The 25,895-nt window shown below is 34.1% G+C and overlaps 1 protein-coding gene across 4 annotated transcripts in view; it reads left to right on the top strand.

Moving 5' to 3' along the window:
• Window positions 1-25,895, top strand: part of Map2k4 (mitogen-activated protein kinase kinase 4) — a 149,673-nt gene that overhangs the window by 97,087 nt on the left and 26,691 nt on the right. For all 4 annotated transcript variants that reach the window (XM_074046851.1, XM_074046849.1, XM_020174000.2 and 1 more), the window contains 4 exons: window positions 7,522-7,641; window positions 14,527-14,646; window positions 16,882-16,933; window positions 19,033-19,160. In XM_074046851.1, coding sequence (XP_073902952.1) covers window positions 7,567-7,641; window positions 14,527-14,646; window positions 16,882-16,933; window positions 19,033-19,160 — 375 coding nt within the window. In that variant the 5' untranslated portion in view covers window positions 7,522-7,566. The remainder of the gene's footprint in view (window positions 1-7,521; window positions 7,642-14,526; window positions 14,647-16,881; window positions 16,934-19,032; window positions 19,161-25,895) is intronic.

The raw sequence follows: 25,895 nt of genomic DNA on the forward strand, positions 1-25,895 counted from the left end.
ATGAGGCGCTGAGGGTATAACTCAGTGGTAGAGTACATGCCTAGCTTGCTTGAGGTCCTTGGTTCAGTCTTCAACTGAAAAACAAAACTACAATAAAAGAACATAACAAAACAAAAAAACAGTGTAGGAAGTGGTGACACTACCTACCTATATTGGAAGCTCTCAGGGCATAGGCTCAGAGGAAACACCAGAGATCCAAGTAAGACAGTTTGGACATGGTTGCTGTAGGTAAATATTAACCATCCATTGTATGTTTCTGGGCATATTTGATATCTAGTTCTGAAACCTACCATTGCTCGATTGACCTAACTTAATTGTGATTTTGGACTAAATGCCAGCATATATAGTTATTGAGAGGAAAAACTAGGCTTATTCATACCTCATTCTGCATGGGAGACATTTGAACTAATATTTGATATATTGCACATTTTTATAGCATTGTTTGTTGTCTTATGGCCATGTCTCTGAAATTGTTTATATATTAGATTTGTACTGCTGTCTTACTTTATTGTTATTGGTACTAAAGTGGTATTTAGGCCCTTATAAATTTCAGTGCTGATTGGCATTTGTTCTCTTAAAATATGCATAATATATTTAGTGAACAAGAAGAAGATAATATCCTATCAAGGCATATCAAGCTTGTTCCATTAACATAGCTCTTCCCATGATGTAATATAACATATGCTTTTGGAACTGATCTCCCATGTTCTCTGATGGTGCATAGTAGAAGATATGTAAACAGAATTAATTGGGCCTAAGTATCCTCAGTGAGAAGAATTGGAAGTAGTTCTACTAAGTAATTAATCTGGTAAAGATAACATCTGGGAGTTCATGAAATTGATTTCAGAAACTTAGATGATAGATGATTTTTGTGGGTAAGGATTAGGATCCTTTCTTCTGTTCTTAGTAAAAGCATATACCTTCATAATTTAAAACAATTGACTTAACAGACACCATTTTTTACTTTTTTATATGGAAGCAAATTTTGCATCTGTGATCAGCATTCCATATACCTTACTTTTTTTTTTTTTTAACTATTTGTTTTGGTTAATGTTACCATATGTTTTGACCTTATTAGTGATAGTATTGTGAGATGTCATGGGCATTTTCATGCATGATCTATGCAGAAGACTGAGGATGAACTTGTGCTGAGGGAATATGAGTCTTGCTGCATCTGTGAGGTATAGAATTTTTACTTTGTAAATCATGAAAATAAGAATTCCTAACTTCCTGTGGCCCAGAGGAAGGTGATGGCATATTGACATGCTTTAGTGCCTTCTGGGTTTTTTTGAACTTTCTGTTAGAACTGAATTCTGATCATTTTGGCTGAAAGAACAGCATATTTGCTCATAAGGATCAGAATAGTGGTGAGATCTGAGTTTATCACTTTTGAATTTTCTCTACAGACACTAACCTTAGAAGGGGTCTTTAGCAAGTGATGCTCAGTGTGTATCTATTGCATAGCAGCATTAATAGATCACAGGGAGTGAACATACTTTCTTTTTCCTTTCTTTTCCTTCTCTCTCCCCTCCCTGTCTCCTCCCCTTCTCCTCCCTGCTTGTGGTTTTTGTCATGGGAGTGGTTTTTCTTGCCGTCATACTAATTTGACAAGACATTTGGCAATTGCTTGAAATGTAGGATACAGACACTTAGATAGCCTTAGGTAATAGGTGCTTATGTAGAGGAATCATTCATGTGAACTGAAATAGGAGCTTTAGCCAACTATGAGGAAATACCTCTGGGGTTCTGATTTTGGTCAGTGATAAATTGAAAATGACACTTCATCTTGACAGTGGACAAATTTCTAGTAACTTGCCTAGAATAATATTTAAAGCCCTCTACTGATTTCCCCTGTAGTTATTAAATCTATCACCTGTGGAGTTTCATTGTGTTCATGCCCTAATTTCTGATTGGGGAAATCACTTATCTTTCACTTTAGAATACTCTTGCCTTATTCCTACTTTCCTAAGCAGTGAAGGATGGACCTGTTAATTGGGAATATTAGTGTCTTATCTTACTCATATATTTCACTGTAGTGTCCTCTCTACCCTCAGCTCAGCCAAACAGAGAACTGGCAAGAATTGGTCATGTGAGGATTTAGAGACTATCTACCAGGACTGGGGGCCCTTCCATGTTAGTTTTCCCATTTCTTCTGTTCCCCAAGTCTTATTCCTACCATTGTAGTCTCCATTTCAAAACAAAACAAAAATAGTATCAGTTAGAATTGTTAGCCATTTTGTGAATTTATGTTGCTATTTTCAAGTCAAGTCTGTGTACTACACCCATTGCTTACTCAAGTCAGTTCCTGGTATATTTGCTAATGACTCATATCCTTTTTGCTTGGAATGTTCACATTCTAGGAACTGATATCTGTCATATACACTGTGAAATTACTTTTTTAAATCAAGAATATATATGACATATCATCAGTTTTCTTTCTTTTTTTTTGCAGCACTGGAGTTTGAACCACTCCACTAGCCCACCAGTTTTTTTAACTCTGAATCTTTTGACTGATTTCCCTTTTTCCAAGCAGGAATGGGATCAGGTAACTCAGAGTGCCTCCATACACACACACATTGTTCAAGAGATAGAGCTTGTTATCTGCCTAGCCTTTTCTCATGATTTGACTTGATAGGAAGAAAAACTCTGAGAGTAAGTACTTTTTACATCAGGACATAGGGAGTCACAGAATAATAACTTCAAGCAGTCTTTGGTGCTCTAGAAACTGAGATATTTTTGAGAACACTGACTTGGAGATAAAAGGGTTAACTCTGAATCAGAGTGGTGGGAGAAGGGGGACAAGGACCACTATGAGAATCAGCTAGGTGATTTTGTAGCACCTAGGCAAATGCTGCTTAGGACCAGCCTGTGAGCCTTTCTTATTTTCTTCCTCTATGATTCCATCCTTGACCATTGTACTATCAGCCTGCCTTCCTTTTCTTTTTGCCGCATTTGAGTCTTCCTAACCTCACCCCCAGTGGTCATTGAGTCATCATTGTACTGTTTCCCTGTACTTTCTCTCCCTCTCTCTCCTTATCACTGAAAATAAATTTAGAAAAGTAAGAGAGGAGAATCACCATTGTGGCTAGATTAAGTCACATATTAATTTTCCTTAAGAGTATTCAATGCCTATTTCCATTATCCTGTTTGCGTCACTCTGTTTCCTACCCTCTGGTCTTGTGAATTTAGTTTTACCAAGTTTCTCCAATCTCTTGCCATAGTAACAATGTGTCTTAATCTACATCAAAGCCCCTCATACTTACTATTAGTTTTGTCACTAGCCATTGATCTCTGATGAGTATCAGCAAATTGTGTGTGGGAAGTGGGGTTGGCAGGGTTTAGACATAAGGCTAGAGAACTGTATTATTTTGAAGATGCCCTGGACATCTCATTGTAAAATTAGAGCACATCTAGAACAATACCACATTTGTAGAGTTGTTCAGTATCAGTTTAAAAAGGACTTTTTATGCTTTATATTCAAGATGTTAGAACCAGAGACATTCCACAAAAAGTCAAATATAAGGCTTCAACATTTAAATTTACCAGCAACTTCTAGATACCTTATTCTGCAGAAAGGAGGAGAGTAACCTTTCAACAACTTCTTGGGATTTGGGCCGTTTCTCTATGATTGGGACTGTTCTCAAAGTAAACAGTCCTGTTTTATAATGTGGTAGGAGAGGACAAGAGGATAATTTCTAACTAAAAAATTTTAACTTGTCCCATGGGACTTATTAATGTTTGATAACTGCATCCTAGTCCATACGGAACTCTCAAAAACTGAATTTACAGCTACTCCAGTCAGTGGTGTGAATTGGATTGGTAGTTTTAGAAAAAAATGAAACTCTGTATTTATTTGTTTTAATTCAGTAAGAACCATGTATATAATATACTAGTCCTAAAACCAGAGAATTGGAAATTTATTCTTTTCCCCAGTGACTTTAGTTGGAATCAATTTGTCATTTCTAATCGGTACCTTCATGTTGTTTTTATTGGTATTTGCCTACTTTTAAAGTTTTATTAGCATATAAGAACCTTGAATACAAATTTTAACAATTAAAAATTTTTTTCTTAGCTTTAAGTGTGTAGGTTTCTTCATTGGAAAACAACTTGCATATGTAGGGTAGTAATTCTTCTTTTGATTTTACATATTTTCTCTATATTATGTTTAAGTAAAGTAAAAGTGGAAATAATCCAAAAATATTTTTCAGCATTGGAAAAGAGATGTGAATTGTTTTTCAAAAAGACAGTTTAAGGGCTGGTGGTGTGGCTCAAGTGGTAGAGGCCTACCCAGCAAGCAGGTGGCCTGAGTTCAGACTCCAGTACCTCCAAAAGAGGTAAAAAAAGGAAAGAAAAAGTTTAGCTTGTTCCAAAGGCATGAAATAACTTAAGTTAGTTTAATAAAAATGACAGCTGTAAGAACTCAATCTCATAATGAAGAAAAATAACAATTTTGATGAATTGTAATACTTGGGTGAAAACGAAACATTCTTTAACACTTGATATTCTTGAGATAACCTTAAAAAATATTTTGTGGTCTCCTGTGGACATTTCCCATTGCTGTAAAAGAAGAGAAAGAGAAAAGTTTGCTACACTCACATAAACGTCAGCCTTATGTGACTTAAATTTATGATATAAGTCAATGAAAATTTCCTGGAATTGAAAGCATTTACCAACAGATAGGATTTCCTAGCATTGTGATTGCAAAAGAGCTTCAGGTAACATCATTGGCTTAGTTCTGCACTTCTGTTTTCCTATGCTCCTAATTAAGGGCAGATTTAAAAGGGAAGGGAAGTTTGTTCTTATTGATATATTTACTCTTACATAGTTATGTTTCCTTAATATTAAAGATCCTGATGACCTCACTTGTTGAGTTACTCAATTAAAATAATTATTGTTATTGTAGGTGTGTGTTTGTACTTAATCCCTGGTTTGGGATCCTTTAGGACTTTGGAATTTGTTTATTTTATTAAGTGCTCATATAAGATAAGTGTTACAACCCAGCCCTAAAACTTCGGTGTAATTATTTAGCTGTACTTGTTCAATCCCAAGTAAATCAGATACACATACTAACAGGTAGCTGCTTTCTTATCCGCAGCCAGTCACTTGGACAGAACGTTTGGAGGGCATGAAAGCGTTAATTTGTTGAAAAGCATCCAGGAGCACCTTCAATTTCATGTTAGACCAGTAGGCTAATCCAGCTGCTCCATGTTCCATGTGTGCTAGAAGTGGCACTGAAGAATGTTACAGACGAATAGGTTTTCTTGCATGTGATGCAAGGTTAGAATTATTCCAGGAATAATCTCTACATTCTGCTTAATAACAGTTCTGTCAGGGATTGTCTAAATATTAGCTATCAGTTAGGTTCAGAGATGTCAGGCCTCTAGTTTATGTAGGAGCATGTGTTCTTTCTGCAGCCACAGCAGGGTTTCTAAAATCAACTTCCAAAAGTCAAATATTGGTAACTTTTGACTATAGTATACTTTCTTAGAGTTGTATTAGCATATGTACAAATGTAAATTTAGAAAGCCACATGACCAGTTTTGGGAAACAGCAAGAACAACAATAAAATTAGCAAAGACAACATCTTTTTAAATGTTGTCTGGTAAGCATGTGTATTAGTGTATATACATTTGCCAGTATATCTATGCAAATAAGGTAGAAAAAAAGTAGTTTTTTTTTATCCTGCAATAGTGAGAATTCTTTACTAGTAGGTAGAAATCTTTTCTAACCAGAGTGTAACTTGAATTTTCTTCTGTGCTTGTCTCTAGTTATCAACTCTTTGTTTAAATTTAGATGTATGTGACTACTAAGACCCTTTTAAAAATAATCACCTTGAATATTTTCACAGCTTCACTTTCAAAGTTACATTTTAAAAGCATAAATAAGTGTAATTGAAATAATTTAAAAACTTATTGTCATGTTTTGAACAAACATTTTTGGGCTTCTTTGACTTTTTAAAAATATTCTTTTTGAACATTTAGATTCAAAAGTATTAATTCCAAACATATGAAAGTATAGAAATGACAGAGAAAGGAAATATTTAACTTTGTTGTCTTTTTTATTCTGCTTTTCGTTCTTATTTCTGTCCTTATTTGGCAGTGATAGTCAATGTAAAAATTTTTTTTTAAAATTGATGTATACAAGATATATGCCTGTTAACACATTTTGATAGGAAATAACTGTAGATAGCAAGGTATAAAATTTAAGTAGCAAAGTTACTTTTTTTTTTCTATTTGGAGCATATGGAATTCTCATGTAGGGACTAAAAATGAAACCGAGAGAACCTGCTTCCCTACTTTTAAACAACTACTTATTTTCATATCACATGGAATACATCTTTTGTATCTCTCTATGCGTCTGGTTTCTCTTCTGTAAAGTGGGCTCAAGAATTTAATTGACTGCCTTCATCCCTTTCAAGAACATTGAGAACAGATACCTTGAAGTGTTTGGAAGACAAAATGCTACCTTGTGTATTTTTTGATACTAACTTGCCTTGTAAGTATGTGCTATGTGTTGTATATAGTGACGCGGTGTGACATTGTGAAGTTTTAATGAATATAAAACTTGTGTGCATGCTTTAATATTAAGCTATAGTTCCATTATTAATGTTATATATATTCTGAACTTGAGTCTGTTCTTTCTCAAGTGCAATGGGGACTGTTTTTTTTGCACACCTACACATTTTATACCGTCCCTGGATGGGAGGCAGGCGGTAGAGGTACTAATGTTTTTCTGGCAGTCTCTGAGAATTGTGCAGAGAAGTTGTACAGTTGGGTTGGGGATATGTCCCAGATCTGCAGTGTACAAAGGAGTGCCTCATCAACTTAGGGATAGACAAAAAAGAGCCCTCTATTTCTTTGTTTAGGTTTTCTCCCACAGTTTCATGCAGAACCATATGCTGACTCATGAGTAGAAAATCAGGTAGAACTTCTGGTTTGTAATGTACAGAAAGTGGGGTGAAGGAAGAGAGTCCCAGTCTAGGATTTAAGAGAGCTGGATTTTGTGTGTGCACTGCCTCACACTAGTATTCACTTTTCTTGTTCTGGACTATTGCCTTTCTCTAGTGAATGAGGATGCTGTGGTGTGAGGAACGCTAGGGAGTAAAGAGGACTGTTCTTACATTGAATGCTAGCTCTCTTAAAATTCTGAAATGGTGATTAAAAACATGTATGATGTTACCTATAATTATTCATATGAAACCATTGTAACTCATTACGATTTTCTTTATAGTTGCATGTGGATGTTAATTTTCATTGCTCAAGAATTGTGTTGCATAACTTCCAACATTATCAGTGAATGCTTGTCCAAAGTCCTGTGCTGTTTAAAGAATTCCTGAGTGCTATTTTGTTAATTTTTTTCCTGCAATAAAAACTTTCTGTAAAGTATAAAGGAAAGATGATTGTTTTTGTGTCTTGTTAGTATTTGTGAAATTAGGTAATTTTCAGTTCTACAGTAGAGGTTTTACTAAGATTTCTAAAACTGTTTGATGTTTTTATGACATTTGTTGTCATTCTTTTCCAGAGAATACGGTCAACAGTGGATGAAAAAGAACAAAAACAGCTTCTTATGGATTTGGATGTAGTAATGCGGAGTAGTGATTGTCCATACATTGTTCAGTTTTATGGTGCACTCTTCAGAGAGGTAGGAATAAACTATTGGGGTTTTAGCTGATAAGTGAATGTCTTATTGGGACAAGTAAGAGGATAACAGCATTAGATTCTAATCTCCACCCAAATGCCACACATTAGTAATAAGCTGATGCCTCAGTATTGTAGTATTGAGCCATGTTAATGTATATGTTGACTCCCACCATTCATTGTTCTTTGATTAATGGATGACTATCATATATACATATGCAAATACATTTGTATGTATTTAAGGCTGTTACTTCTGAATCCCATAATTTTTTTAATCTACAAATATTTTCTGTTAAGAAGCTGACAAATCTAAATGCTTGCAGTTTAAAATAGGTTTAGAGTCTGTTTCTTTTGGCCTTTGCCTCCCTGTCTAAACTTTTACTCATTTTTGTTATCAAATAATATCTGCATTCAATGTAAACATTTTTTCTCCACCCACAATCCTCAGTTATACACATCAGCTGTGGAAACTAATATTTGCAATACAAATTATTTTTTCTAATTCTGTTACCCAGAGTTTTATGTAGAAACTAATACTTTGATTTGTTGGTTTCATGAGTGTGTTTCTTCTTTGGGCCTCTGAATATTCTGTGTCCCAAATCTGCCTCCATCTGTTAGTTCACACACTCATTTCCAGTCATCCAACTGTCTCTAAAATCATGAAGTGAAGTAGGACCATGTTGTATCACATATCAAATTATTGTTGAGTACTATCTGTAATATTCCATTTATGGATATGCCACAATTTACTCACTCACCTGTGACTGTCATTTCCATTTGGGGCAATTGTTTGTCCATTACGAAGTTGCTACAGGCATTTAGGTTCAAGTCTTTGTTTGCCCGTGTGCTTTTGCTTCCCTGGGGTAATAACCAGCAGCTGACTTACTAAATCACTTAGTAGGTTTATGTGTTTAACTTTTTAAAAACCAGGCAATCTGTTTTCCAAGACAGTTGTACTATTTTATACTTATACCAGTAGTATGAGAAAGTTTGATTTCTTCCTTTTCAGCATTGATGTCATAAAATTTTCAGCCATTCACTACACATCTCATGTGTGATCTCATGTGGTTATAATAGTTCCCTTACGACCAACACTGTTCTGCATCTTTTCATGTGCTTACCTGTCAACTGTATGTCTTCTTTGATAAAGTTTCTATTCAAATTTATTGCCCATTTTTTAAAAACTAGATTTTAAAATTCAGTATCATGAGTTTTTAAAGTGTGTTCTAAATGTAAGTTTTTTATCAAATATGATTTTCACATATTTTCTATTTGTATACTAAATTTTTAAAGATCTTTATTTTTCTTTTTGAATTATCATACATTAATAATACAAGGGGATTTCATTGTGGCAATTAAATGCATGTGTACCTCCTCCATTATATTTATGTTCTCCTCTCCTACCTCCCCTTTTTCAAACAGTGTTTGGTGGGTTTCATTATGCTGTCTTTATGTGTATATATGTAGCATACTTTGATCCTCTTTAGATTAACTTTTTGTATTCTTAACGATACTTTTTGAAGAAAAAAATCTTTATTATTAATAGAGGCCAGATTTCCAGTTATTTCTTTTATGCATTACATTTTTGATACTATATCAAAGAAATCTATGACCAACCAAGGTCACTTACATTTTCTAGTAGCTTTATAATTGCAGGCATCACATTTTTATTTATCATTGATTTGGCATAAGTTTTTACATATGGTGAGGGTTATGCATTGATACATATATTGCACACGCACTCATATGTAAAGGGTAACTGTTACATTTTTATAGGAAATCAGTTGTTGGTACAAATGTGGGTCTGTTTCTGGCTGTCAAGTTGTTATGTTGATCTCTTTGTCTGTCTTTGCACTGATCCCACACTGTCTTGGACTACTAGAAAATCTTTAGGTTTGGGAGTGTTAGTCTTTAAACTTTGTTCTTTTAAAAGTTGCATAGGCTCTTTCAGGTTCTTCCAGTTTCCATGTGGATTTTACAATCACCTAGCAGGTGGAAACAACCTGTGTGGGTACCAGCTAAACAGCTGAGCTGGGTACAGTGATATTAGCATAAAGTCCCGGCACTTGGGAGGCAGAGGCAGGATTGCTCCATACCACTTCAAAACAAACAACAACCAACTGGGATTATGTTTTAAATTGAAATTACGTCAGTCTGTTCAGCTAGTAAGAGAATTGGTATTTTAACAATATTAAGGCTTATGACCAATTAGCATGGTATTTTTACTCCATGTCTTCTTTTATTTTTCTCATCAGTATTTTGTAGTTTTGATTGTGCAGATCTTTCACATTTTTTGCAAGATTTACCCTTAAGTATTTAATATTTTTTATATTATCAATGTTTAATTTAGTTTCCTCTTGTGGTTAATGTAAACAAATTCAGATATTATAAGGTGAGATTGTGTGCTTTAACTTCGTTAAACTTAGTTTCTAGCAGCTGTTCGTAGATTCCATCATATTTCTTACATAGAACAACATTGCCTGTGAATATATCCAATAGCACTCTAAGTGGGTGTCACTGGATATGAGGGCGATCTGGCTGCAACATCTGTCATCCCATTCATAACCAGAGTTAATTCAGCTGATCTGACTGGCTAGGTGGGTGTCTTCTTCCTCCATTGCCACTCCATGTGCATGCCTCCCAAACCTGCACTCTCTGTCAAAGAGGATGACCTTCCCTGATACAGTTCCCTGATACAGTTCTTTGGTCAAGAGTATAGGAGTAGCTGTGCTTCCCTGCTAGAATCTCTGAACAAGCTTGTGAGATCCAACTGCATGCCATTTATTAATTTATTTTTGTCTTATCTTATTGCAATGGTTAGAATTTCTAGTACACTATTAAATAGAAATGGTGAAAGTGGATGTCGTTGTCTTTTTTTTTTTTTTTTGTCTGATTTTCATTAGGCAAAAAGCATTCAGGCTTTTTACCACTAAATATGATATTAGCTATGGGTTTTTTGTAGATGTCTCTGTTAAGAATTGGGAAGTTCTATGTTTAGTTTGCTGAGATCTTTTGTTTGTTTGTTTTTAACAAATCAGGAATGGACTTTATTTTCCACATCCTTGAGATGTTTGTTTGAAGTGTTAAACCAACCATGCATTTCAGGGAGAGATCCACTTGGTTATGATATTTATCTTTATTTGAGTACTGTTATTTTCAGTTTGCTAAATTGCTAAAATTTTAACCAACTAGCTAAATTTTTATTTAGACTTTTTGTATCTATAAGAAATATTGGTCCGCAGTTGAATTATAAGAAGTTTTCTTATAATTCTTATAAGTCAGAAGAGCTTTTACTAAGTTTTGTATCAGTGTAATGCTAACTTTATAGAATGATTTGCAAAATATTCTCTCTTGTTTAATTTTCTGGATGAATTTGTATACATTGGTATTCTTTCCTTTATTTTTAACTGCAAATTCAATTTATTTCAATGATAGACCTCTGTTAAAGTTACCTATTTCTTCTTGAGTGATCTTTGGTAGTTTCTTTGAAGAAATCTGTTCCTTTCTTACACATTATCAGATTTATTGGAATAAAGTTATTTATAATTTTCCCTTATTATTATCTTACTATCGATAAAACCTTCTTCTCTCCCTCTCCTTCCTTTTGCTCATTCTTGATATTAGTAAGTTGTGCTTTTCTTCCTGATTGGTCTGGCTAGAGGTTTATCAACTTTATTGATCTCAATAAACCAAATCTCAGTTACATTAATTTTCCATACAAATTTTCTGTGGTTTTTTTTTTTGTGGGGGGGGTGGGAAGATTTGTATTCTCGAGGCTTTTCTCTTATTTTTGTTTTGTTTGCTTTTGTTTTTCTAGTTTCTTAAGGTGGTCCTTGCTCTTTTAAAACTATGAAATATATCAAGCATACAGAAAACTACAGAGGAATAATAAATAATAGTATACTAAAACCCCACTATTAATATTAGTATTTTGTCGTATTTACTCTTTATCTTTAAACATTATAGATATGGTTAAAGCTTTTGTCCCATTCCCCTTTTTACTCTCTAGTTTTAAACTCTACTTGGAATCTAATATTTCCTTCAGTTTGAGTAGGCTTTCCATATATTCATTTCTCCCTAAATGATACATAGTATTTCTTCATGTATTTTCAACATTTGCATAAATGAAATCATCCTCTATGCATCCTCCATAGTATGTTTTATTCAACAGTTTTCAAACTTTGTCCATGTAAATGCAGATCTGTAATATTTAGGTTTACTAAAATTATTTTAATTGGTGGATAGTATTCTGGTTAAATATATCATTTGATTTTTAAAGTAATCCTAATATAGAATATTTCAATTTTTTGCAGTTATGTTTAAGAGATCATTTTGTATGTCTCTTTGACAATTTAGGTTATAGATTCTTTAGCATCTGTTCTGGAAATATAATTAGTAGCTTAAATCATAAGAATGTCTTCAACTTGAATGAATTGTGGTTGTACTGACTTAAATTTCCACTAGTAATGTGCAAGAATTTCTGTAACAGGAATCATATCCAGGTGTCAGTAATGGAGACTTAGTGGCTTGCGTAATTTGTGGTTGCTATTGTTAAGATTACCTCAGGGTCTCAGTTGGCACCCCAGGGTTTAGCTGTGAGCTTTGCCTTTTTGTTGTTGTTTGTTTCTTTACACCTAAATAAATGTTTTTATCTTCCTTTGAACTTTTGCTATGATGTTCTTTTATTATACAGAAGCATTTGTTTTGCTAGAGTTAAATTTGACAGGCCTTATCTTTTGTGGTTTATTCTTTTCATGTCTTTTTTTGGGAAGAAATTTTTTCCTATACTGGAGATATGAAAATCTCATTCAAAAGTTTTAAACCTTTACTTTTACAAAAAATCCATTGGGAAATTTTGTATTTATACTTGTGAAAGTCTTGAAGTAAAGATCTAATTTATATATTTTTTTCTCTATGGAAGACCAGTTGTCCTGCAGCATTCATTGAATTCTCTACTCTTTCCCCACTATTTGTTATCTCTAGCAGGTATCAAATTTCTGAATTTACATAGACTTTTGAGTCTGGATAGTCATCCCTCCAAGGCCTTGCCCATTCTAGGCAAGCACTTAACATTGAGTTATATCCCAGGTCCTTATATATCTTTAAATTATAATAGCGTTAGGAAAAAAATCTTTGATTAGTAGGCCAGTCCCCTTAAAGTTTGTCTCAGCTGCTCTTGGCTCTACTTTCCTATATAAGTTTTTGTGTCAAGCTCTTCAGGTCCACGAAAATTTTTATTAGAATTTTATTGAGTTATTAGATGTATTAGGGGGGGAATCTGACATCTTTATGATCTTGAATCTTTATATTTGTAAGTATGCTCCGTCTCTCCATTTGGTCAGGTTCTTGTTGTGTCCTTTAGCCACATTTTACAGTTGTTTTCATAAGTGTTTTGCCTATTTTGTTAGTTATATTCCTCTGTGCCTTTCGGCTTTATTTCTGTTGTGAGTGGTGTCTTTAAATATTCTGTTTTCTAACTAGCTATTGTGGGCATATAAGTATACTATTTATTTCATCTGCATTTTATCTTTAGGAACCTTATGTTAGTAGTTTAGTATTTGATCATCTTCTAACATGTTTTTCTTTTGAGTAGTGCAAGTACCTTTACCTCTGTTTCTCATCCTCAGTTCCCAGTGAATATTTTACCTCTATTCCCCCCTGCTTTCCTGTCTTTCTTTCTCTTTTGTTTACCTATTTATTTTTCTTTGTAACTATTTTTTAGTACCTGTCATTTGTTAAACCACTGAACCTTTATCAAAACAGTCTGTTGAGGTGGCCTATGTGTATATAAATAGGAAGTTTACAACTTATAATTTGTTTGTTTTTGGGATTTTCCATTTAATATTACCAGATTACATTTTTCTTGTCTTATTATAAAATTGCTTTCATATTGGCTTAAACAATCTGTAATGTTGCAGTCAGTGTTTGAATGATTCAGCTTAATTTTAGCCAGTATTCACTCATTTAAGAAATACTCACTGTGCTCCTGGCCTGGTAAAGGATACAGTCTAGTAGTGATGGTATGTGAGAAACATAGTAAATAATTACAGGCTCTGTTAGAAGATGGTAGAATGCACAGAGTACACAGGGTAGAGAATGCTGGGTGAGGTGACTTGTATTTTATGTCATCTAGAGTGGACTTCCCTGAGAAGGTGGCATTTGAGCAGGGTTGCTTTATGATTCCCCCCACTCATCCCAGTTTCTTGATTTATTGCTAATTTGAGACTTTTATTAGCTTGCTCTCTGTCATCTCTTTTCTTTGTTAAAGAGAAAGAATGGCTTTCCACATATTTCTTAATTTTGTGTTCAATTGTGATGGTATTTGAAATTTTTTTAAAAACACAAACATTTCCTGTGTAAGACTGTCTTCTCTGTCTGTATGGTTACGGGTAGGTAAAATTGGCTTTACTTACTATTTTTTAAATTTTTGGGTTTTGGCATTCAGAGCTTGAACTTGAGTCACACTCCCAGCCATTTTTGCTTTTCATTTTCTTTTCCAGGCCTATCTCAGACCGTGATCCTCCTCTATCTATGCCTCCTCTGCAGCTGGAATTACAGGTGTGCTTTACCACGCCCAGCTTGTTTTTTGAGATAGCGTTTCACTATCTTCTTGTCAGAGTTGGTCTTGAACCACAATTGTCCCAATTTCTGCCGCTGAGTAGCTTGGAGTTTAAATGTGTGTGCAACCACAGTGGGTTAACGTTGACTTTAACCTCTTAGTTTGTGTCTAAACCTGAGTAGAATATTCTGCCCAGGCCTCTATTAGGAACCAAAAATTATCACTAGTTCAAGATTCAGTATAAAAAAGAATTTGACTTCTTTCCTAATTCTATTTAAGTAAAAACAAAGAGGTGATTAATATTAATAACAGATATTTGTTGTCTTACAGGGTGACTGTTGGATCTGTATGGAACTCATGTCTACCTCGTTTGATAAGTTTTACAAATATGTATATAGTGTATTAGATGATGTTATTCCAGAAGAAATTTTAGGCAAAATCACTTTAGCAGTAAGTACCTGATCTTCCAACTGTTCATTGTATATATGTAATTGTATAGAGGAGTTGCTCGTGTTTGGAATGCACATCTGCATGTCCTTTATAGATTGCCACTGCCTTCTGGGAGAGTCATGCATATTAGGATGCAATACAAAAGTCACTGCTGTGGGATCATAAGAACACTTTCAAAATACCATGTAGACAAATACTGACAGTGCTGTTTCATTCAGATCTCAAAGACTGAGCTGTAAATAAAACTAGAAAAAGCTATTTTCTTTCATTGCTTTAACTATACTAAAGTAGGTTATATGACTACATTTACTCCCAAGTTAATCAGAATTGTAGAAATGTATTTGAGGCTGTATGTTCACTATGATTTAAGATTTACATTATCCATTTTTAACTGTTTAAAATCTTGACTAGCAATTTCAGGAACCAGCATTATTGACAGTTTGGTCAGTTCACTTTTACCAGAGTACTCTTTTGAATATGTGTTTCTAATTCTGAAGGTGAATTCATGATCACATCCTTTTCTGCTCTGAATGTTTTAATTGGCAAGTGTTTCCAAGTGTTTTTCCCAAAGGGAAAGACAGTTTATTTTTAACAAATCAAAATCAATAAGATTCTTAGAATCTGAGAATCTCAGCTAATGACTTGTTCTGGGTTAGTTGATATGTAAGCTACATCATACAGGAATTAATGTTGCATGTAATTTCCTATCTGGTTTTTTTTTTTTGCATGATCCTCCCTCTCCAGCATAGCTCACCTGACATTTCCCAGTTTGTCCCGGTTAATCATGAAAGGGTCATTAGATTGGTTAAAAAGGTGGATGATTTCTGAACTGTGTTTTAGTTGTAAGAGATGTGTTTGTTTAACTGGATTTTAACAATTAGATTGAGATACAGTCATTATAATTTAAGATTGATAGGTCTTATGTCAAAATTTTATCACTTTACCAAATTGATTAAATTTAAATGTTTATTAGCTAGTTAAATTTATAATGCATTCCATTTCATATACTTTCATAAAAAGCTGAGAAATTTATCATTATGTAGATGAATGTATGAAGTCTTACACTAATCAGTTTAGACATCTCTCTAGTGTACAAAGCAGCATTGTCTTGGACCTTGCTGCCGCTGTTCAGAACAATGGGCTGTAGGGTGCTGTGCAGCAGTGGAATAGTCCTGGGCAGTAGTAGACGAATGGCAATAGTTAATCGTTAGTGAGTGCTTATTCGTGTCCAGCCAAGGTCTCATCATACTTCATCTTCACGGCACCTCTCGATGGCACATAGCGTAAATCGTTTTTGCAGGTGATAAGCCTGAAGTATGGAAAGGTTACATAATTAATTTGTTTTGATGTTTATGATAGATGCTTAAAGCCCATGCGGCCTGGTCCCAGAACTTACTCTTAACCACTGTACAACAGGATGACCATGAAACTGGAAAACAAAGATAAAATTATTTTTATCATGTATTGCAATATGCAATACATATGAATAATTTGTATATTTATATTTGTCTATGTTTCCAGACTTGATGATCACCTTATATGTTAAGCACAATATTTAAAATTACTTTATGTTAAGTCTCTTGCTAATTAATAGACCAGTGAACACATAAGCATAGCTATTGAGGCAATACAAGCTGGTGTGTCCTACATTCCTCATACTCAGCAGCTTGATGACAGCAGAGACTTGACTTTTTTATAGCAGATGGTTAGCCAAGTCTCTAGCCGCTCCTTTCTGAAGAAATCTGTGACCTTCTGATCATGAGCAGTGACAGGGCAGCAGGGTACATTGTGGATGAGTCGCTGTACTGGCTGAGCAGGTATATTGGCTCCGCAAGAATTACTTTGAAGGCTTAGCACCCAGTGAGGGCGAGTGGTTGTGAGGAACTGAGGATTTGTGAAAAGTAGTGGTCATCATTATTGACAGTGGAGCCATTCTGTTGGACTCTCTTGTACTGTTTTATTCTTGAAAAGATTTGTGGTACAAAAAACACAGTACAACCTTTTAATGACTTATGAACAAAGTATATCTTTTTTATATGTCAGAGAGCATTAGGTAAAGGCAACTAAGTTTTCAGATCTAAAATCATCATTTAGCATCTTCAGTCAACAAAAAATGACAGAGAATATTGAAATACTACACAAGGGGCTACATGGGCTATTACATATGACAAACTGTTGTGCTGTTTTATTTAAAAGAAACAAATTCTTTAGGCCATTTCTTCTTTTTCTCCCTAGACTGTGAAAGCACTAAACCACTTAAAAGAAAACTTGAAAATTATTCACAGAGGTGCGTATGGGTTGCTTTTTGTAGAATAGAAAGTAACATTTTTCTCCTGAATTGATTAAAAAAACAAAATTGCCTTGTCACTGTCTAAACTTTCCTGGAATATTTGTACTTTTAGCAGAAAATGCTCTTACGTACTCTAAAACTTTAGTTATGTCCTCTCTTGGATTTCTATAAATTTCATTCTAACTTACTGATATATTGGGCTTAGAAATTAGACTTTGTGATAAACTACTGCTCTTAATTAAAAAATAATTAGTGCCCATAATGAAACCCATTATTTTGTAGAATTAATATATATTAAAAAATAAATTAATAAAAGGAAATAAGTTAAATGAATAAAAAAATACTCATTTTGCCTGATAATGTTTTTCTGCATACAACGAAGACATCAAGGTACTCTTGTGAATATTCAAATGTCATTCAAGCTTCAAGGTTTTCTTTTCTTTTTTTTCTGGTTTTGGTTTTGTTTGTTTTGTTTTTTGCATTGCTGGGGATTGAACCCAGGGCCTTGTGGATACTGGGCACTGCTCTGCCACTGAGTTATACTCCCAGACCCCTTCTGTCCCTATCAAATGTTTCATCTTCAGTTAGAGAATGTTTTGTAAATTGAAAATGATCCTTTAATTAGTGTTGCAAATTGAAATTTCTCTAAAACATTATATATTTGTGAGAACTTTGATTGGTAACAACTACAGCATATGATATGATAGTATCATATCATAGCTTCCTGAATAAGAGGCTCTCAATTCCTATATGGTTGTCTTAGGAGTAGGAAAATATCCCTACATATCTTTACTGTTTTCTCATATCCTATTCACTAGAATTGTCTCATCTTCTGAAACTAATTTCTATCAGGAGCATGAGTCTACTCTGACAATGCTGAGACCAGTCAGGAGCCAAGTTTTGGAGGAGCAGAATCATATGTAGGAGAATAGATACTAGCAAGATGCAGGTTCCATGCAAAGATGAAGTGATTAGGAATGGATATTTTGGAAAGGCAGTCAGCTGTGTCAGTTATGATAGGAGATCTTTGTTTTTTTGGTTTTTTGAGTTACTTTCTATATATAGATGTTTTCTGAGTCCCGTATTTACAAATCTTTTTATTCATTGGCCCATGATACTGACAATGAAATAGAATTGTGATAGGGATAAAGATAGCTGATTGGCACATACAGGTGGTGAGTTGATTGTCAGTAAGAAGGGACTTGACTTTCTTCACTTTGAAGGAAAGTATACACTGGAGTGGTGGAAAATAGTCTGATTTCTCAGGGATGAGTTTTAGAAAGTTGGTTGTAAGAAACTGATGAAGCCATTAAAGATCAAAACGAATTTCTTAGAAATAATTGACTGCATTTATTGAGACTGGATAACGTTCACATATGTGATACTTTCCTACATTAGATAGGCTTCACTTTAATGAGCCATAATTTGTATACCTTATGTTTATTTCTATAGTTTTGAAATTTATTATAAATTAGTTTAGTGTGCTTTCTGATAGATTTGGTTTGTTATTCCTATTTTGACTATTATCTAATGAATTTGGACCAAGTAAATGAAAACATTGTCTCTTGATGAAAATAAACATTTTAAAATGTATAAATTTATTGTGAAGCTTTTTTGGTTTTTTTTGTTTTTTTGGTTGGTTTTTTGCCAGTACTGGGGTTTGAACTCAGGGCCTTGAGCTTGCTAAGTAGCTCTCTGCCACTTGAGCCATGCTGCCAGCCCTGTTTTTCGCTATTTACTTTTCCAGAAAAACTTTTTTCCCTTTCCAATAGAGAAAAATGATAGTTTTGTATATGTTTTATGAACATGATGAAGTTAGGAGAAAAATCCTCCTCCATATCTGTTTTTGGCTTATTAAGATGTTGCTGGTGAAATGAGTTTACCTATGTCACATTTATACACTTCTAGTCGCTAACATTGTGTATTCCAAATATCAATAATGATTGCATGTGCTAAATCAAGATATTTCACTTCTGAATTTAAAAACTTAGCCACTATTAAGGTCTCACATTTTTCAATATTTTTGATTAAGTTACTTTAGAATATAGTTCATTTCAGTGATTAATTGTATATCTAAAGACATCTATCTCTTGCAGATATCAAACCTTCCAATATTCTTCTGGACAGAAGTGGAAATATTAAACTCTGTGACTTTGGGATCAGTGGACAGCTTGTGGACTCCATTGCCAAGACAAGAGATGCTGGGTGTAGGCCATACATGGCAGTAAGTATGAAGCCCAAGCTTTCTTGCTTGGTAGCCATTATTCATGCTATCATGCTGCAGTATTTTCCTCTCCTTAAGCCCAAACCCAGGTTCTAGCATTTTTGTGAGCTTTGATAAGTTATTTCAGTGAGCTCCTATATATATTGCTATGCTTTAGCTCACTTATTTGCTATTAACATTTGTGGTCATTTCTAATTGTCATTTTTTTTTTTTTTATATTCAACTGACTTAACCACAGGTAAGTTCTTAGAAAGCGTCTTTGTGTTTCTAGCACATCTTGTGCTTTCTTGTCTGTTCATAGTCAGTACATGTTTAGGATGTGTCCTGAGCTACTAAAGGTTGCTGTTTACAGTTACAGAAACATAGAAAGAGTTGAGGTCCTAGCAGAGTGCAAAATGTCTTAAGGAGCCTGAAGCTGTGTTTTGAATATTGTCAGTTCCACTTTAAGACTGGATGAAGCACACAGACAAATGCAAGGCTAGAATAGAAGCCATACATATTTGCAACCTGAAGCTTCTTTTCCTTTGGGGAGACAATGTATAGTATCCTTTCAGAGTATTCATGCTCATTTTCTGGTATGTTTTGCAAATAGTGTTCCTATGGTCTGCATTTTGATCTATATTTGAATTGAAGTTTAGTGTTTCTATTTTAAACCATCTTCCCTTGGTGGTAGTGTCTTACTTCAGTGTGTTCATGTTATTTGAAGACTACACACTGCTTTAAATGGTGATATATAAGGTTTTGCTGTGGTTTATTGAGGCATTCTTGCTAGTCTGTTTCAGTCTTTATAGACTTTTTTTTAAACTAAAGATTAGTTTAGAATTGAATAAAATTCTTCTCTTTTCATTTGTTTCCTCCAGGATTTATATGTTTCCAAAATATTATTAAAAAGAAATAGAAAAGTCAGAATAGTCACAGGCTAGCTGTTATAGGTTTTCTCATTTTTTTATGAATTGATATTTTTTCCTCATTTATATTTTTGGTTTTTTATTTTTATTTTATTTTATTGTTGATATCTGTATTTCTAAAAAACAATAAATCATATTTCCCATAACATTTCAAAGTAAATTTTACATCCACAATTCTGTTCTGATTTACCTCTGAATGTATAGGTAATGTAAAAATCAGTATTGCATGTTCTTTGTACGTGTTCAAACACTTGTTTATACTATGCCTTTGTGTTTAGAAAACTTTACATCTGAAAATTTTCAATGCTGACATTATTTTAGAACTGTTGCATTTTTCAGTGCTGCTTTTAGTTTTGTTAGACAAATGAAAGTGTAAGAGAGGGCGTGTGTGCATGTGTGTGTGTACTTTTACGATAAAAAAGAGAGCTGTGTTTAAAATCTGGGCTTTGTGAATATTGAGTAGCCAGGGAGATTCTTGGAATAACTTAGGAAATCAAGCATTTCTCATATAATTAGGGACAAATGGTACAACAGATTCAAAGACAAGAAATCAAATTAATTAGACATAGAACATTGCATTTAGGAGATGGTATAATTTACACATTTAGTAATAGGAACCCAGGGAATTAACTAGATGTGAATCTGCACTTTTAGGGCTTGTTTCAGTTCTAAGGATGACTAAATGTTTTACTATATTAGTCTGTTTTTTTGTTGCTATAACAAAAAACCTGAGGGTAAGTGCTTGTGAGGAAAAGAGATTTATTTAGCTATTCAGTGTGGAAACTGAACGCCCAAGATTGAGTGCCCTTCTCCTGCCAGTTGGCTTTTGATGAGAAACTTCTGGCTGTATCACAGTATGGTGGGGAGATGGAAAGGGAACTTGACACTTAGAAGGCAGAGACCTGGAGGATCAGTTTGAGTCCTGCCTAGGCAAAAAGTTAGCGAAATGCCATCTCAACATGACTTTCATCCCAGTAATACATGTGGCATAGAAGGATCACCGTCTGAGTTTAGCCCTAGGCAAAAACCACGAGACTCAGTCTGAAAAAAATAACCTAAAAAAGCAGAAAAGGGCTGAAAATGTGGCTCAAGTGGTAGAGTGCCTGTGTAGCAAGTACAAGGCCCCGAGTTTAAACCCCAATACCATTAACAACAACAACAAAAAAGCAATTGTGCCTATTCTAGCACTTGGGAAGCTAAAACTGGAAGATTACAGATTAGAGATCAACCTAAACTGTGTAAGTGAGTTGTAGGCCGGGGCAGCCTGAGCTAGATAGTGAGACATTGTCTCAACCGAGAACAACAACACAACATTGCAGTTATGGACCAAATATAGCAAAATACTTCACATTCAGGTGACTTGTAATGAAAAAAGCAAAAGCAGACTTTCCTTTCTTGGACCATGCAGGCTGACAATAAACTCTCTGCTTCTAATGTTTACTGGACCAAATGAAGAACTCTTGTCCATTTAAGTTTGTGTCATTTTTTTTGTTTCTTCACAAAGCATATCAGAAATATCCTTTTATTCAAGACTTATAATTTGTCTTTAGTCTACAGAAATTGAAATTACTCATTAAATTGTTGAACATGAAAAAATATATAACATGTAGAGTTTCCATGTAAGTTTTTCCATAACCTAATTGTTACTATTTGTCAGCCTCCCTTTCCCATAAGGGGTAGGGGTGTGCATGTGCATGTGTGCATGCTTTCTGACCATGTAAAGGAAGGTGCAGATATCATGAATTGCACTTTTAACACTTCAGTGCATGTCTTCCAACATAGCCATTTTTCTACATGACTACAATATCGTCAGCACATGTACAAAAGTTATGAATTTCATAATACTATCTAACACATAGTTCATACTTCAATTTCCCAAATTATGTTAAGATTACATGTTGACTTTCGTTGTTACTTTTTTTTTTTTGGTTGCAGTACGGTTTGTACTTAGGGCTTTGTACTTGCCTAAGCAAGGGGTCTACCACTTAGAGCTATGCCTCTAGCCCTAGTTATGAAATTCTTTATTTTAATCTAAACTTGTCTGGACCATTGTGATTTTTGTTGATTTTTTTTTGGAAATGGTTTTAGAATATTTAAATTAGTCTGATTATTCCCTCATGATTAGATTCAGACTAGTATAATTTTTTGCAGTAATTACTTCATAGATGAAGTGCTTTGATTGCATCAAATAACAAAATACGTAATGTTTACTATTTGTAATGGTTAACAGACATGCCTTTTTTCCTGTAGCAGTTGAAGCAGATGCAAAATATAAACTGGTTTCCCTGTTTTTTCCTAATGTTCTCCTCTTGCAAATGAGTGAAAACTCTTTGATTTTCAAAGGATTCCCTCACCCTTCTGCTGCTACAGTCCAACACAAAGAGATTTTTAAAAAGTTATTTCACCTTCCCTGTTTTTTTAGAAGCTTTTCTCTCATCTGTTTTCTTGTATTAGAGAAGTCTTTTCCTTTTATTTTATAGTATGGTTTTAGATCATTGGTGAAACAGATCTGGACTGGTTTCATAGCAGTACTTTCTGATCTTGAGTTTTTCTTAAACCCTGTTACAATCTTCTCTTACAATACTTATAGCTGTTAGTGGAAAATCTAACCAGGCTTAACCTGATCATAGGAAATGGTGTGTCCCTGCTGTATGTTCAACAAATTTGATATTATTGATTCATTTTTATTCCTTCTTTTATCTCTGCTTTGTCAGTGTGCTTTTAGTTTCAAAGAACTTTATGTTTTAGGACATAATTTTCGTTTTCCACTTTGATATAAAACTGAAAAAAAGTGTTATTCACTTCTGCCCTTTTGTATAACCATACAGGTTTTTGGTGTGTCTGCTAAAGAAATTACTTGCTAAGTAATTTCAAGCTGCTATTGGATTTTTCTTTGTTGGGAAAGTTTTAATTACAGATTCAATCTTTTTGCATATTGTAGCTATATTCAGGTTTTCTGTTTTTTACTGAGTTGTGGTAATTTGTTTGTTTCTAAGAGTTTTTCCATTCCATGTAGGATATGCAGTTGCTGGCACAAAATTGTTCACAGTATATAAAAAAAGTCTTTCTATTCTGAGGTAGGTAGTAATGTTTGTTTGGAATTCTTGTTTTATTTTCATTTTTTCTTAGTCTGGGTAAAGTTTTCTTAATTTTGTTGATTGTTTCCAATAACAAACTTTGGGTCCTTGTATTCTCACTTTTGTTTTTCCATTGTGTTTCATTTTTATTCAAATTTTCAGTGTTTCCTTCTGGTATCTTTATGTTTATCTTTTCTGTTTCTAGTACTTAAAGCTATTATTTTTTAATCTTTCCTTTTTAGAAAAAAAAGATTTATAGCCATATTTTTCCCTACTCTTTTTGAATCCAACTAGCTTTGCCTTTTATGTTTTCATTTTCATTCAGCACAAAGTACTTTCTAAAGTTGTAGGGTTTTTTTTTTGATCCATTGGTTAACTGTATTAAATTTCACATGCTTGTGAAATTTAATTTTTCTATTTGTTACTAATTTTCAGTTTCATTCTATTTTGTTCAGGGAAAAATGTATAATTTCAGTATTTTTCAATGTATTCAGACATGTTTTGTAGACTAACATGTGATCTGTTCTGGAGACTATTCACGTGCACTTGAGAAAATATATATTCTATTTTAAACCTGTTGAAATCATTATAAGAAGGAGACTAAGGTAGAAAGAAGAAAAATAGAGGAGATGAACCAGTTTGGGCTGTAATACATGTATACATGGAAATGTCTCAAAGAAACTCTCTGTGTAGCTGTCTTAAACAAACAAAATGTGTCACTTTTTTTTTCTTTTACAAAATTGGAGAACAGGAGGGTAGAATAGGTCCTCCTGGGGGGTTGTTTCCAGTGGAAGAGGGGGAAGAGGTGGGGAAAGGGTGTGGGAGGTGAATATAGTGAAAATACTATGTGCACATGTATGTAAACGGAACATGAGACCTGTTGAAACTATTCCAGGAATGGGGTGGGGGGCACAAAGGAGAATGGTGGAGGGGGTGAATTCAAGTATAATATTTTTGATAGATTGTAAAAACTTTTGTAAATGCCACAATGTACCACCCAGCACAACAATAAAAAATGTATATTCTATTGTTGGGTAAAGTGTTCCCTTTATGTTTTGAAAGGCAGTTTTGCTGGATAAGATACCAAGCGCTTTAAGCCAGCTGTAATGGTGCACACCTGTAATTCCAGCACTTGGGAGGCTAAAGCAGGAAGATTGTGAGTTCTAGGCCAATCTGAGCTACACAGTGAGATCCTGACTTAAGAAAAAAAAAAAAAATCAAGCACATGTTGAGTGTTTTGTCTATGGGGAGGAGAGGCATGGTAGTACTTAAGGGTCAAGTAGGGAAAATGCACAAAGTAAAACAGTGCAGGGACTTTGCACAAACTTACGAAGGCAGGACACCTCAAACATGATGCTCTCTGAGTTAAAAAACAAAATTATAGCCAAAGTTGAACTATTCCTACTGCAGTCTTCTAAGGGACTATTTATTAATTGTTTCCTTCTTGATTACTCAAACTTTCTTGGGTTTCTATCTCTAAAAAGCAACCAGACAAAAATATTTCTTAAATCCAGATTTTCCCAAATACTTGTCACTGGAACCTCATTTGTTTTGTGGCATACCTGTTAGTAACTAGAAGAATTTCTGTTCTAATGACTGTTTGAACTAGGCCTCCAATAGGAAAAAAAATCTTTTTACTATAGTTAAGTGGGACTCTACCAAAATTGTTTTTATAGCTTTTGTTCATCAATTAAATATGAATTTTGGCTTAAAAAATGAAGGCTTAAAACCATAAGCAGTACCATTTCATACCCGTGAACATCACTAGAATCAACAAGTCAAATAATAACAAGTGCAGATGTGGGGTAATTGGGACTCCCATACCTTTCTGGTAGGCATGTAAAATGGTGTAGTCACTTTGAAAAGGAATCTGACAGTTCATGTACATCCAGCAATTTGCATTCCCAGGTATATACCCAGGACAGCTGAAAACATATATCCATACAAAAACCTGTACATGATGCTTATAGAAACAACAAATGTCCATTAGTGAATGAATTGTTAAAACAAAATGTAGGTAGAATTATTGCTCAGTTATACAAAGAGATGAAGTACTGATTCATGCTGAGGCATGGTAAAACCATGAAAATATTATGTGAGATATAAGAAGCTGGATGCAAAAGATCACTTATTATATGATTCCATTAATATGAAAGTACACAATGGGGGATTTTACAGTCACAGAGTAGATTAGTGGTATTGGGAGGACAGGAGAGAATGGGGTAGTGATTGCCAAAGGATGCAGAGTTTCTTTTTTAAATGATGAAAATGTTCTAAAATTAACTATGGTTACAGTTGTACATCTGTGAATTCACTAAAAGCCAATGACACTTTATTTTATAGTGAAAGTGATAGTAAAGTTTATTAGGAAAGAGATACTTTCAATAAAATGAAATCAGGTCATCTAGAGAAAGAGAAAGAGCCAGAATTACACACCTTAAATGGGTGTGTTGTATAGGTATGTGGCTTGTATCTAAATAAATATGTTAGATCTGAGTCAGTATTGAGATTGCTGGAGGTGTGTACTGCAGTGTTTGAGAACTTTAACTTTGAAAATATCATACCGATAAACAAATATCCATTGGCAACACTACTATCATCTTTTGAAAGAGACCACCCACAGAGTGGGAGAAAATATTTGCCAGCTACACATCAGACAAAGGACTGATAACCAGAATATATAGGGAACTTAAAAAACTAAATTCTCCCAAAATTAATGAACCAATGAAGAAATGGGCAAGTGAACTAAA

Source organism: Castor canadensis, chromosome 11 (genome assembly GCF_047511655.1).
Source record: "Castor canadensis chromosome 11, mCasCan1.hap1v2, whole genome shotgun sequence".
NCBI lineage: Eukaryota > Metazoa > Chordata > Mammalia > Rodentia > Castoridae > Castor > Castor canadensis.